The following is a 14692-nucleotide window of genomic DNA, read 5'->3' on the forward strand; positions in this document are numbered from 1 at the left end:
TTAGAAATGTGCTCCCTATTTAAGGCATGGTTTTAGTGTGGCTAGTAATTTTAGCCTCTAGAATAATCAATAAATATTTTATGAAGAACAAATAAAAACCTTGTGAAGATATTGTTGACTTCCATTTTTTACCACCTAATCCTAGAAAAGGGTTTTGACTTCATAGTATGATATTCTTAATCAATTATATCAGATTTCATCAATCATGTTAACAATATCAAATTTTAAATCAAAAGACCTAATTTGATCTATTGTTAATTGTATAGTATCTCTCCTTCTCACTTAATACATATCTATACAATCCTCCCAATTAATCTATAAGATGATGTTGATGTCCATACAATAAACTAGTATAGAAATTATCATTTACAATTTTTTCTATAAAATGAAGTTCTTGCATCAAATATATGAAAGTTGAGTTTGGAAATAGTTTTATCAATATTTCTAGAATCTTCATGAGTCTTGTAGGTCTAATGATTTAATTACATAGGGGAGGTATATCTTCCTTTCTTCATATCATGGCACATTTTTATTCCATGAGCTATTTTCTTGGAATCTTGTAAGAGAACCTGATATAATCACTAACGCACCTTGCAATTTATATGAAGTTATATTAAAATGCTCCAATTCTAACATTTATAAATTTTTTAAATTGGGTGAAAAAACTACCAAACTGCATAATCAATATAGTTTTTCTTTAAGATTCCTCACCCCTAGATTAGAATCTATCTTTGTAATATTGAGCACATGTATATGTATCATTTACCTATTTGTAATCTTTAAATCCACATTCATCTTGAGGCTAATGAAACTAATCATACACTTCAATTTTATTTTTTAAAACTCTAAAAGTTCTCAATATTAGCCACACTATCAAAGTACTTATTATAGAATTAAATAGATATAAGAACATATCAAATTGATGCCTTTTGGAAAAATTCATAAATTGGTCATGCATATGATCACTACTCAATTATTCCCGATCTATATATTGTGATTCGTTAGAAATGATCGCTATGAATCGATACATCTTTTTCAAAATTGATTAAATCTACTCTTTCCTTTACTATGTAAATTAATGTGATAATATCTAATATGCCATCTTTAAAGTATAATCTTTTTAATTTCTTAAGTATTCGTGATATTAAATTGAACAAAACAAGAGAAATAATACCTACATTCGCATACCGCAACTAACTTCACTTTGTTTTTTATTTAAAAAGTTTCAATTTAGATCTCTATAATGATTCAGTATATACTACCATGTTCCTTACCCGCAATCTATGAAATAAATATTATTTCTTTGAATAGCCTAATAGATATTGGGAGATTACCTCTACCCCTTTGCTAGTGTTTTAGAGGCTTCTCTTTCTACCCATGTCAACCTTCTAATTGTAGGTCAAGTACTAACCATCTCTTAGGTTCCTCCTTCCATGTATGTTTACGTATCAATTATTTCACCAACTACTTCCCAATCTTTTTTTCAGATGGATGGTATCACAAGCCTGCTAAGGACCTTCTAAAAATATGTCTTCTATGTTAAAGAACTTTTGTTCCTCATTAATTCAATTGCTAGAATATGTCAATGGAATGATCTTGTGATGACAAAGAGTCTCATAAGTAGTGTTAATGATCCCACATAGATTTTGATCTATTATTTATATGAGTTGAAAAAACATAACATTTATAAAACTTCAAGTTTAAATCATTCTAAATAGTCAACTTCCTTCAATTATTAGAAATCTAAATAATTTTATGATACATTTTTTCTTGACATTTTTAAAATTGTTTGATGTAGACTTACATTTTTTATTTTTAAATTATTTTACCTTCATTATTTTGTATTAATTATTATTTATTAGTTTATATATTTTTTATATAATAAAGACATTGAAATATAAGATTTTTGTAATTAAAATCTATGCATAACTCATGCAATTTTTTTAAATATTACAGTTTGAAATGTTAAAAAAAAGTCTACTCATGCAAATATTATAATTCTTTCAATTTTAAATGTTAAAAAGAAAAGTCCAATCATTACTCATGCAAATCCTTTTTATTATTTCTTTTTAAAATGTTAGAAGAAAAGTCTACTCATTACTCATCCGCGCAGTCTTTTAAAAAATTATCAGTATTTAGGCAAATTCTATTCGTATGTTTAGATTGATGTGTATTCGACTGTGGCCAGGTGGCTCCAACATAAACATCCAAACATGTTGCACGTTTTTTCATTAATATTTTTAATCGTACTCCGCAATCTGTCTTTAGGATGATATAATTTCATCATAAACACACGCGCGAACGAAAAGATTCATTGTAGGATAAAATATATAACCATGGAATGCCTGCCGTTCATTGTGTTCCTTTAATATTATAATTGCCGTTATGTTACGTTTCATTTATTTTCTTATGAGGGTTCAGTGATCATGGCAGTCCGTTGAAGAAAATTTTCCTACAAAGCTTCTCCATTCGGTCTTGGACGAAAATATCTCTTGCTTCACATCCTATCTCCTCCTTTTTGATGCCCACCCTCCCTCATAGCTAATCCTTTGTATGATGGCTCACCCCACTCATCCTTATACAAGGCTAAAACATAGATCTTTGCTTTCTCTTAAAATATCTCTTACCATAACTATAGATAGTAGGCTCCACCTGTATAGAACTTCTAACTACCAGGATATCATGAACGTAATAAATTTCCTCTAGCATGAATCTAATATTTTTAACCCAAAAAATCAAATTCCTTTCTCATAGTAAAAAGCCCTCTTAATTATGAAATGTCTAATATTAAAGCTCTACTTCGTTAACATATTGGCTTCTTGACTAAAGATAGTAGGGCTCCTAACATTTAATCTTTGAATCCACTATAGAAGGTAGGGGTGTTGAAACTGGAATTCCAATATGTGTAATCTTCTTTCCCCTTCATCAAATTTCATGAATATTTATTGAAATCGTATGATTTGAATATCTCATTCCCAATAGGGAAGAACCTTTAAATCCACCTAAAGGGTTTGAATATGAAATTCTCATTCGCAATAGGGAAGAACCTTTAAATTCATCTAAAGAGCATTTCTTTATTGTTACTCTATTAAACAAGATGTTTAATATCTCCTCGATGACTATGTATGAAGGATCGCTTTCATTATGATGAATATTATTTAAACCATTAATAGTAGCAAGTTTAAAAGAATTTATTTGTTCTAGGGTAATAAGTTGAAGGAAAGAAACTTTTCTTATAATCTTTACTATAGTAAATTTATTCTATTAGAGGATATGGAAGAATTGAGAATCTTATTGGAAAATGGTATTTGCTACTAGTTATATAGAGATTTTGTGTCTTATATCAATGAGGTAAATGTATCATTTAGTCTCAAATATAACATGATATATCCACTAGGTTGAATACCCTACCTTTAAACAATCTTCCTTATGGAAAAACATTTCATTCACTGGTCCCACTAAATCATTCAGATAATTAAGTAAATAAGATAAATCCCTACCTCCGTACTCATTTGAGAGAAAATATATCCTAGATAAAGTTGATATATTGATTCTCCTACATTAAAAAAAATTATAAATCTTTTATGATTTATGTTTCCCCTAAAAAAATATTTTTAAGGATAGGACCATTAAATATTCTCTCTAGCTTAGAGAGAAGAAAATGTTCAAGGGGTTAACCATCTATATAAATAATATTACATTTAGAATTCACATTAGTTGCAACATTAGATTTAGTAATCTCATCCCTAGGGATTGATAAATAGTTTTCCATGTAATATATTAGATGAATTATTAATATAATTTGATCTCTATATAATTTTTTGTTTACCTCTTAGGATAAATTATTACTATCCCTTAGAATCATTAATGAATCCATAAGCTAAATTTCTTACTATTAAAGAATACAAGCTTATATGATGGAAATATGTTAAAGTATCAATAGGGCATATCAAATCCATTAATATAGAAGTAGGTTGAATCCTAGTATGACTAGGATAATAGGTCAAATAATTATAACTATTTGATTCCTCTATTAGTGGTGTGCCAAACCCAATAATAATTTTTACTCTACTTTTTAAGGCCAAATATCTCACTAAATCCCATTTCCTATCTATCTTTTTCCGTTGATAATTGAGTTTATAACTCTTGATTTATAAGTCAAAAGAATACCTTACATGAGTTAGAAAAAAAAAATTAATAACTTAGAAATAAAATCAATCAACTAATGGATGACACTAATATCATCTTTCATACTAAACTACTTATTGAAAATGGCTCTTCCTCTAGACAAGTAGTTAAATTCCTATCAATAGAGAATTACTCAATTGACGGGTAAGTGGATTTGAAACTCCTAAACCAAAAAATATTTCAACACATGGTGTACCTTAGAAAAATATCCATTCTTTGGACCCATTAAGAATATATTTTACTCATCTAAAAATCACCCTAGTCTAAGCTATATTAGAACCTAATTCTAGAATTAGAGATCTAAATGTGTTTTTATAAATAAATTGACTAACTTTGTGAGTGATATACTTAGATTATAAAATGATTGAAACCCCAAAACATTCCCTATCTATACAATGAGATGTTTCCTTAACCTTTTATTGGGTGTAAAGTGGTTCTACTCACCCTATTTATAATATCTTTGGACTATAGTACTAGAATCACCACTACAAGCCCTATTAGTGGGTAGGAACAATAATCTTGGAAACCTTTTCCATTAATAAATAAATTGGTTGGTTGAAACCTATATTATTTGTTTCATGAACTCCCTACCTTTATAATGTCTTCTAAGATAATGGCACCTTACTCTTCATTTTCAAATAATAAAATATTGAGAGGAAAGACCATGCTTGACAATTTTATATGGTTCTTACAACTTAGGGAAATAAACCCAAAGACTATGGTGGTAAAATATACCACTCCACTAAGAATTTTCTATCTCATTGAATAAAAATTCAACCATTAGCTCATCACCCCTAAATAACTACAATTCTACATAGGCATTCTAAACCTATATTCGTAAATCTAGATACACCTAAAAAATTATAGAAAACCACCATTAAATTCCCAATATCTATATTTTTAACTAAGATTATTCTAATGCTAATCCCATATTACTTGACATCAACAAAGGGTTTCCCAATAAATGTTCTCACTAGAATTTATAATAGAGGACCTTGATAACCCTTTATATATATGTGGGGTGGATGGATCTCTAAAATATGATTTCCCTCTTGATTTAATAGATTAGATTACTTATTTCTCAAACTATAAGGTATAAATAAAATTTCTTATACTAAATCCATTATTTGATAGGTTGCTAGCCTACATTGATTAATTAGCCCAAAGTAATTAGTGATTAATCCTATCCTTCATAAATGACCATCATATCATTTAGTTCATCATTTTTACATACATTTTCCATTAAAAGTCACTACACTTCTCAATTTATATCTACAAATTAAATAGGCCTTCCTCTTTATTTCATTATCAACCAAATGTTTTCCACATTAGATATTCTAGATTAAACAAGAGTCTTACCATTAGCTATGTAAGAGACACTCTAGTGTCTCATTCTTAGCTTGATTGATGACTTTTAATAGAGATATAGTGATTTTTAATTAACACTAATTAGTATCATCCTTAGGGACCTCTATCAAAGATAATATTTAAAGTTATCTCTTTCCATTTATTACTAGGAATAAACAAGCCTTCATTAGTTGGATAATTTAATAGAATAATAAGGTGAAGAAAGAGAGGGGATGACCCCATAAGAAAGAATTATCAAGATTCAATAATAAACCTAATATAGTGCTAGGATAATTAGATATAAAATTTGACTAAGAATTGATATAATACCCTAAGGAAGGAATGAGTATTGGAAACTGGAAAGATGGAAATGTTTATTGATATGTACCTATTGGGAGGATAAATCAAGGATGAAGTTTTAAAGAAACATGACTTTATATTTTATATATTAATTAATCACTCAAAGAGTAGTAAAATCCATTTTATTAAGTGGTTTATTTGAAACTTTTGTTGCCCCTACTTACAAAGCTAATTATTAGATCACTTTACTTAAATAGTACGATGGTTGACCACATTTAACTTGAGGATGAATACTTGAAACAAGACGAAAAGAGAAACATTATAAAGATAGAGATACCAAGACCTTACTAGAAGGTCCATAGATTTTTAAAGATATTAGTACTATCAAGGCATACTTGACTAATATAAAATTAGGGCCCTAGGTATCAATTACATAGTTAAGGGAAAGATATTTAGTTTAGGCTACAAGCTTGATAAGGTGAGGGGTGCGAGCTTAAAAAAGTAAATTTTGAATGAGAGATAATTAAATAGATTGGGTTTCTGAACTTCCTTTGATATTCTATGTGGAATAGAAAGTCATTTTCTATCTTTCAATTCATTCACTATCAAAGTACTTGGATTTTTATATTAGCTCAAGGGCCCCTAAAATATAGAAATTGACGGTGGAATAATAGAGTATACAGTATTTATAAATAGACCTATTTTCTCTCTTTGTGATTTGAATGACCATATCAACTATCCTTTTAAGAAAAAAGATACTATAATTTATAAGTCATTTATTTCTATGATATTTCTACAATTCCTATAATATTAGATAATATAGCTCACTATATATATGGGCTCTTATGATGAGTAAATCGAATTCCATTCTTTCATAGGTTGGTGATTCTTATTTGATATAATTAAGAGATAAATAAATTAACTAGATCTAATAGCTAGTTAGTAAGAAGATTATCTTGACAAATAGGTGAACAATGGAGAAGGAATTTGGTAACTATGCCACAATTCCATAGAGACATATTCTTATGTGCATTTTGGTTTCCATGGTGTTGAAAGTAGTGAGAGAAGGCATGCTAAACTTGACCAAGTAGTAATTTGGGTTTTCCTAGGTATATGAGTGGCTACAATTATTATATATATAAACTTTTAGGCCATCCCTTTCTTTTCCCACATTTTATTTAAATACCTTAAGTGAAATGGTGCAAATAATTCTTTAAGGATATAATTTATTAATTTAGATCTTTTAATTTTATGAAATGAATGACCCTTGAAACTTTGTGGGGTATTAGTGAGTAAAAAAATTGGATGGCCTTTGATACCTTCTTGAGGATATTCAAGGTCAAATAAAAAGGGAGAGCTCCAATATCTTATTGGGGTTATTATACTTAAAGGAAAAGTATGACCTTTGTTAACTTGTTTGGGGTTTGTGGCCATACTAGATAAGAGATATCTAATATCTTATTTTCATATTGGTTTCAAATGAAATGAGATACCTCTAATACCTAGTCAATGGTATTAAAGGTGAAAGGAAATAAAAGGCATATAATACATTGTCTAGGGTATCACATGTCAAATAAATTGAATAACTTTGATAATTTATCGATGGCATTAGGATTAAAATGAAATGGAAGACCTCCAATCCATTGTCAATGGTATTGGGCATCAAATGATTACTTTCCCTTAGAAAGTAGAACAAATTGATAGATTTTGTTACATTTATCAATTCATTGATAAATAGAATAAAGTGATGAATTTTGATGCTTCTTTTGATACATCAAGAAGTAGATAAAAGTCATGAGACTTAATTCCTTTCTAGGGACATAAAATAGAAGAAGAAAATGATGGCCTCTAACTTATCTAATTAAAGGTGAACTATAGAGAAATAAAGAGAAATAGAGAAATATTTATTTTATTAATAACTAAGGGATGGTTGGAGATTTTAATTTAAAAAATGCTCAATCAATTGTATGATATTACAAAGCTGGGTACAAGTAAGAATCGTTACTCTAAAATGTCTACATTTTATCCCTCTTTGATATGACATTATATATCACACACACACACACACACACACACACATATAGATAGATAGATAGATGTATGTATGTATGTATGTATGTATGTATGTATGTATATACATATATGTGTGTATATACATATATATATATATATACACACACACATACATACATACGCACACACATACGTGTGTGTGTATTTGTATATGTATTTATATACATATATACATGTATATACATATATATATGTATATCTGTGTATGTATGTATGTATATTGTGAGATTTTGCCAAGATCAAGAGCTCAATGAAATGTACAAAATAGAGAGATAAAATATAGGACAAGAATAAACTGTATTCTCATCAATAGATAAATGATCAATAGTTAAATAGTTGTTACATATAATGAAATGAGCTTGCATATATAGGCAAGGCTATATGGATATGAAAGAACACAAACATGACATGTGGCTCAATAAGAAACAAGGGTAGGTGGGAAATAGGTGTGGTAGGTAGGAGAAACAATAAAATATTCCACATGAGGTGGATCACCCACCCGAAGGTGGAATTATCACTCCAGAATAAGTGGATATGATAAAGTAGTAACAAGATCACACCATAAAAGGTGGAAATTCTCCCACACACACTATCCTAATGTGGCACAAACGCCCAAGTGTCTCATACCCAAACTACTATGAAATGCATTATCCTAAGTAAACTTAAGTAAGGTGTAATAATATCCATGATGAATAATTAATTATACCAACACCCCCCCTAAGTGAAACTTAGGGGAATGCACTTAAGTCTACAATGCAACTAAGCAATGCAAGATGGGTCCTAGCTACGAGGCCATGTTAGGTACCCATGTACAAATGCAAATGCATGCAAACCAATGCAATGAAATCTCTGACAAAGCAGGGAAAGAGAGAAAAACCCAATGGGAAAAAACCCTCCCACAAAAAAGAGATGAAAGCTATACAAGAGAAATCTCATAGAAGTATGTGAGGAACAAAACCCCAAGTGAGGAAAAATTCCTCCCCATATGAGAGAAGAAGAGAAGTAAGGTAGCCCCACCTCAATGTAGAATCTGCACCAATGAGAGAAGCTCAATGATGTATGAAGAAAGTGCTCCATGAAAGTTGAACAACATTCCTCCCCTTAGGAAGAAACAAAAAAAAAAGGTGTATCCATGAATTCTCCCCAATCATGAAGGGAAGATGTAGGAAAAAAACTCATGATGAAAGGAATCCTTGAAAATTGCTCAAGTGTCCCCATGTCGATGCTGAAAGATACCCTCGCCAAAGGTGGTGAACTGCAACACACTGCTGAAAAAGGAACTCCAAGATCTAGTTGAGATGAATGTAGAACAATATCCAAAGACTCACATGTCTCCTCAAAGGATAAAGAGACCTCCTCCAAATGTTGTACATAAGTATCCACAATCATGTCAACCTCGAAAGAATGATCATGTAGAGAATGAACAAGAGGGTCAGAGTGTTCCCTCGCAACAATAGAAGAAGGATCATCTTCAACAAAGAGAAGATGAATGTCATCAATAATCTCTCCCAAATTTGCAATGTCTGTCAAGTACTCATCCCATGAAACTGAAGCTGGAAGACATGAAATATCCTGCTGCAATGAATCACATGAAGGTAAAACTCTTGCACTATCTGCATCATTAGGTACGATAGGTGATGTTATATCAATGGGAGGAGATGAAACAAAAGGCTCAGGATTGGGGTCACATGTGAGATTCCCCAAGTTCAAGTACCCAAAGTTCTCCTCAAAACTTGAATCATCACAAGAAGTATGATCATCATGTGTAGAATAATCATATGTCAAATCATCTTCATTAACAATATCTGAAAGGAGTATAACCGAGATGCATGATCAAACACCCCAGTTGCAATGATAGCTCTAGTCTCCAAGTCTCTAATGAAAACTGACTCAGGTGTGAACTCCACAATTCTCTTAGTTGCACCATGCGTGATTTGATAGATGGAAAGAAGATTGTTTATCAAATGGGGTACACACAACTCATTATTGAAGGAGTTATCCCCAATGGCAATAAATTATTTCCCAATCACATCCATGTATGTATGATTTCCCATCAAAATATGTAGCATGGTGCAAGGCTCAAATGAAGAGAACATAGACTGGGAAGATGACATATGATGAGAAGCCGCTGAATCTAGAAGCCATCTCCCTGAATCATGACTTATAATAGCACAAAGAGCTTTTGCTTTTCTTGTCCCAAAATAGTGAGTCTTTCGCACTTGTAGAAGCCATGAATGCTTGCCCTTTCCCTTTTGAATGTGAGGAAGTTGAAGTTAATGAATGATCCTTCTTGTAGACATTAGGCAAATCAATGTTGTGCTTTTTGAAGATGTGTGTGAGCTCATCAATCTTCTTAGAATGGCAACGATGCTCCTCATGACCAAGCTTTTTACAATACGCACAAGCAGGTCTCTCCCTCGTTGGTGAATTGTCCCTCTTGGAAGAGGATGAATCTCCTTGTTGTGGAGAAGGTGGTGCTTTGTCCTTAGGCTTTGATTGCCATTTCTTCTTGTTTGAGTTGTTCTTTCCTTGATTTCCTTTGTCCCCTTTATTTGCTACTAATACTTGAGACTTAGAAGTTTTAAGAATTCCCATGCTTATCAACTTAGTTTGTTCCATCATCAACATTTCGGTGAAAGCATCAAATGTAGGCATTGTGTAGCTTGAACCCATTTTCATCCTATGGGTTTGGAAACTAGAAACAAATGCTGCATATTCTTGTGAAAGCTTTCCCATCAAATTGAAGATCAATTGAGTATCCTTCTTATCAATGCCACAATCCTTGAGTTGTGCAATCTGTTAGAGTATTCGGGTATTTACTTGATTAATTAAACATTATTCGTTTAATTATTTAAGTTCCCTTTATCTCTTTTACACTTAAGCTAACTTTAGGTGCATATAATTAATTATTTTAATTAATTATTATGTGCAAACCTAGGTTTTCCCTTTTAGGGTTTCTTGACCTATTAAAGGTTGAGTTATTTCTTTTCATTGTATGAAGAAGGATTATTATTGACAATACATTTTGGAGATTATTGAGCTCTCATCTTTTGGAGCATATTTTACCTGTGTATTCTTCCCTTCTGTGATTTGCTTCATTGCTTCTCCTTGTAAAAGGTTTTTCAACTTGCAGAGATTATTTGGGTTCCTATGGTGTTGTATTTTCTGAACTCCTATATGGTATCAAAGCTTCAGATCTGCAGCTGCTTGTTCTTGTTTTGAGAATTTTTTCTTTGGAAGAAGATCTAGGCTTTTAGGAATTTTTTATGTACCTCAGGTTTGACCTTTTTTTCTGAGCACTTTGGGCTTAAACAGACCTCACCATCATGCTCAAAAGGCCCGAAAACCCCTATGGTCATATAAAATTTGACCTATTTTGGTTCCTGAGCCTTTGGGAGCATTTTTTTCTCCGATCCAGGCCGTACGGCCTTGACACGCAAATCGAGAATTTAATTTTTTTTTAAATTATTTTTTCCCTTTTTACGGCATGCAGGCCGAAATTTTCTTTTAAGAAAAAATTCTTTCAAAAAAAGCACAAGAAAAAAAGGGGTTTTTTAAAAAAAAATTATTTTTTGGCATTTTTTTTTTTTGGGGGGGGGTTCCCACAGTACGCAGGGTACTGTGGGGCCCCTACCATGTTGCAGGCACCATACAAGCCCCATCGGCCCTCTTTCCGGCCCCTGGCAACTGTCGGCTCCCGACCCCCTCCAGCGACCCTGCACCGCTAGCTGCTACCGCCTGCAGCCTCCGACCCCTGCCGCCAGTGCCTCCACCGGCCTCCGCCCTCCCCGGCTCCCCGCTGGCTGCCGCCTGCCTGCCCCTACGCTCAGCCCAGCCTCAGTCTCCCCACTACCAGTTTTGGCCCTGCTGTCGCCTACAGCTTTCGTTGCACCACCACCCCCACCGGACACTCCTCTCCCCGGCTGCCACCCTGCAACTCCCGACCGGTGCTTAGCTCCCCAGCCTACTGGCCACGCTCGCCCACCGCTCCGCTCTGCCCGACCCCTTGGCGCCGCCCCGCCACCAAGCTCAGCCACTGGCCACCGGAGCTCCTCCCATCCACCACCAGACCTCTTTTTTGACATTTTTCAGGGGGGATTTGGTTTTTTGGCCCTATCTTGGGCATACGGAGTTGTTTTTCCGAAAACGAATAGGCATCAGAAAGTTGGTTCTGAGGCCGACCTCATGGTGTTGGTATTTTTTTTCCATTTTTTCTATTTGACTATGTTTTTTTCCAGTCAAAGTGAGGTCTAGTTTTTCCACTCCAGGAGCCATAGAATGAGCATCCGACCTCCATTTTTTGAAAACTTTATATTTTCGGAAAGCGTGTACTATGTACTTTCTAGTCATCCAAGTTTTATTTCTAGATTCTACTCCATGCATATTTTATTTAGTTTTTTGCTTTTCAGCACTCTGGTGGATATCGTGGTTGTTTCAGGTCTTGGGATCTCTTCTCTAAGTAGGATGTCTCTATTTTGGTTCACGTTTCTATTTCCAGTATTCTTATCATTGTAGCTTGTATTTATGCAAACGCACCAAGATAAAGTGCCATCATGCATTATTTACTTGGAATCTTGCATATTTTGTGTCTTGTTGTACATGCACTATTGATCAAGTGCCATGAGGGAGTTGATGTTTGCCGGTTGTTTGCCATCTTCCTTTGTCTAGTGAGCGTTCCTTCCACGACATTCACCTCATGATGATGTGTCTTAGCACCTTTGATGTTCTTGGTTCTTCGTCATGGAGTTATTTTTGGTTGTCCTTTTCAATGTTCCTATCCCTCTCCCACTTCCGCATTATGGGGAGGTTTATCCTGTTGGTTCTACTGCTTCCGTGGTTTGATTGATCAGCTCTTCAGGCTTTGGTTTCTCATGCCATCTGTATCTTCGATTTCAGTTGTTTTTGCCTTGTTTGACTCCTCATTCGAGTAGTGTCATTTGAGGGCACTCATGCAGATTACAGTCTTCTCTACCTGGTCATGTTCTATTTTAGTGGAAGTTCTTCAGATTAGCAGTTATTCTTTGACAGAGTTTGCAGGTTCTTCATACTTCAGTGATATTCTTTTTCATCTCTTTTTGGAGTAGAGTTTTGTTCCCACGTGGTTTTCTCTATTTCTCCAGTTCATAGAGATTTTATTGTATTTGGGTCCCTCATCAGGCCTTGTTGTCAGGACCCATCTTTATTGCTTTCAGTAGCTGTTCTAGATTTTAGCTTCTCCCTAAGTCTAGCTTAAGGGGAGGTGTTAGAGTATTCGGATATTTACTTGATTAATTAAGCATTATTTGTTTAATTATTTAAGTTCCCTTTATCTCTTTTACACTTAAGCTAACTTTAGGTGCATATAATTAATTATTTTAATTAATTATTATGTGCAAACCTAGGTTTTCCCTTTTAGGGTTTCTTGACCTATTAAAGTTTGAGTTCTTTCTTTTCATTGTATGAAGAAGGATTATTATTGACAATACATTTTAGAGATTATTGAGCTCTCATCTTTTGGAGCATATTTTTCCTGTGTATTCTTCCCTTCTGTGATTTGCTTCATTGCTTCTCCTTGTAAAAGGTTTTTCAACTTGCAGAGATTATTTGGGTTCCTATGGTGTTGTATTTTCTCAACTCCTATATGGTATCAGAGCTTCAGATCTGCAACTGCCTATTCTTGTTTTGAGAATTTTTTCTTTGGAAGAAGATCTAGGCTTTTAGGAATTTTTTATGGACCTCAGGTTTGACCTTTTTTTTCTAAGCATTTTGGGCTTAAACAGACCTCACCATCATGCTCAAAAGGCCCAAAAACCCCTATGGTCATATAAAATTTGACCTATTTTGGTTCCTGAGCCTCTGGGAGCATTTTTTTCTCCGATCCAGGCCGTACGGCCTTGACACGCAAATGGAGAATTTAATTTTTTTTAAAATTATTTTTTGCCTTTTTACGGCATGCAGGCCAAAATTTTCTTTTAAGAAAAAATTCTTTCAAAAAAAGCACAAGAAAAAAAGGGGTTTTTTTAAAAAAAATTGTTTTTTGGCATATTTTTTTTTGGGGCGGGGGGGGGGTTCCCACGGTACGAAGGGTACTGTTGGGCCCCTGCCATGTTGCAGGCACCATACTAGCCCCGTCGGCCCTCTTTCCGACCCCCGCCAACTGTCGGCTCCCGGCCCCCTCCAGCGACCCTGCACCGCTAGCTGCTACCGCCTGCAGCCTCCGACCCCTGCCGCCAGTTCCTCCACCGGCCTCCGCCCTCCCCGGCTCCCCGCTGGCTGCCGCCTGCCTGCCCCTACGCTTAGCCCAGCCTCAGTCTCCCCACTACCAGTTTTGGCCCTGCTGCCGCCTGCAGCCTTCGTTGCACCACCACCCCCACCGGACACTCCTCTCCCCGGTTGCCGCCCTGCAACTCCCGACCGGTGCTTAGCTCCCCAGCCTACCGCCCACGCCCGACCACCACTCCGCTCTGCCTGGCCCCTTGGCGCCGCCCCGCCACCAAGCTCAGCCACTGGCCACCAGAGCTCCTCCCATCCGCCACCAAACCTCTTTTTTGACATTTTTCAGGGGGGATTTGGTTTTTTGGCCCTATCTTGGGCATACGGACTTGTTTTTCCGAAAATGAATAGGCATCAGAAAGCTGGTTCCAAGGCCGACCTCATAGTGTTGGTATTTTTTTTCCATTTTTTCTATTTGACTATGTTTTTTTCTAGTCAAAGTGAGGTCTAGTTTTTGCACTCCAGGAGCCATAGAATGAGCATCCGACTTCCATTTTTTGAAAACTTTATATTTTCGGAAAGCGTGTTCTAT

At 34.5% G+C, this 14692-nt stretch overlaps 1 protein-coding gene across 1 annotated transcript; it reads right to left on the minus strand.

Moving 5' to 3' along the window:
• Positions 1–14088: 14088 nt before the first annotated feature.
• On the minus strand, positions 14089–14442 carry LOC131856516 (uncharacterized). The gene has a single exon (XM_059208333.1). It carries the CDS (start codon positions 14440–14442, stop codon positions 14089–14091), a length of 354 nt encoding a protein of 117 aa, XP_059064316.1.
• Positions 14443–14692: the final 250 nt, after the last annotated feature.

This window comes from Cryptomeria japonica, chromosome 7 (assembly GCF_030272615.1).
Source record: "Cryptomeria japonica chromosome 7, Sugi_1.0, whole genome shotgun sequence".
Lineage (NCBI taxonomy): Eukaryota > Viridiplantae > Streptophyta > Pinopsida > Cupressales > Cupressaceae > Cryptomeria > Cryptomeria japonica.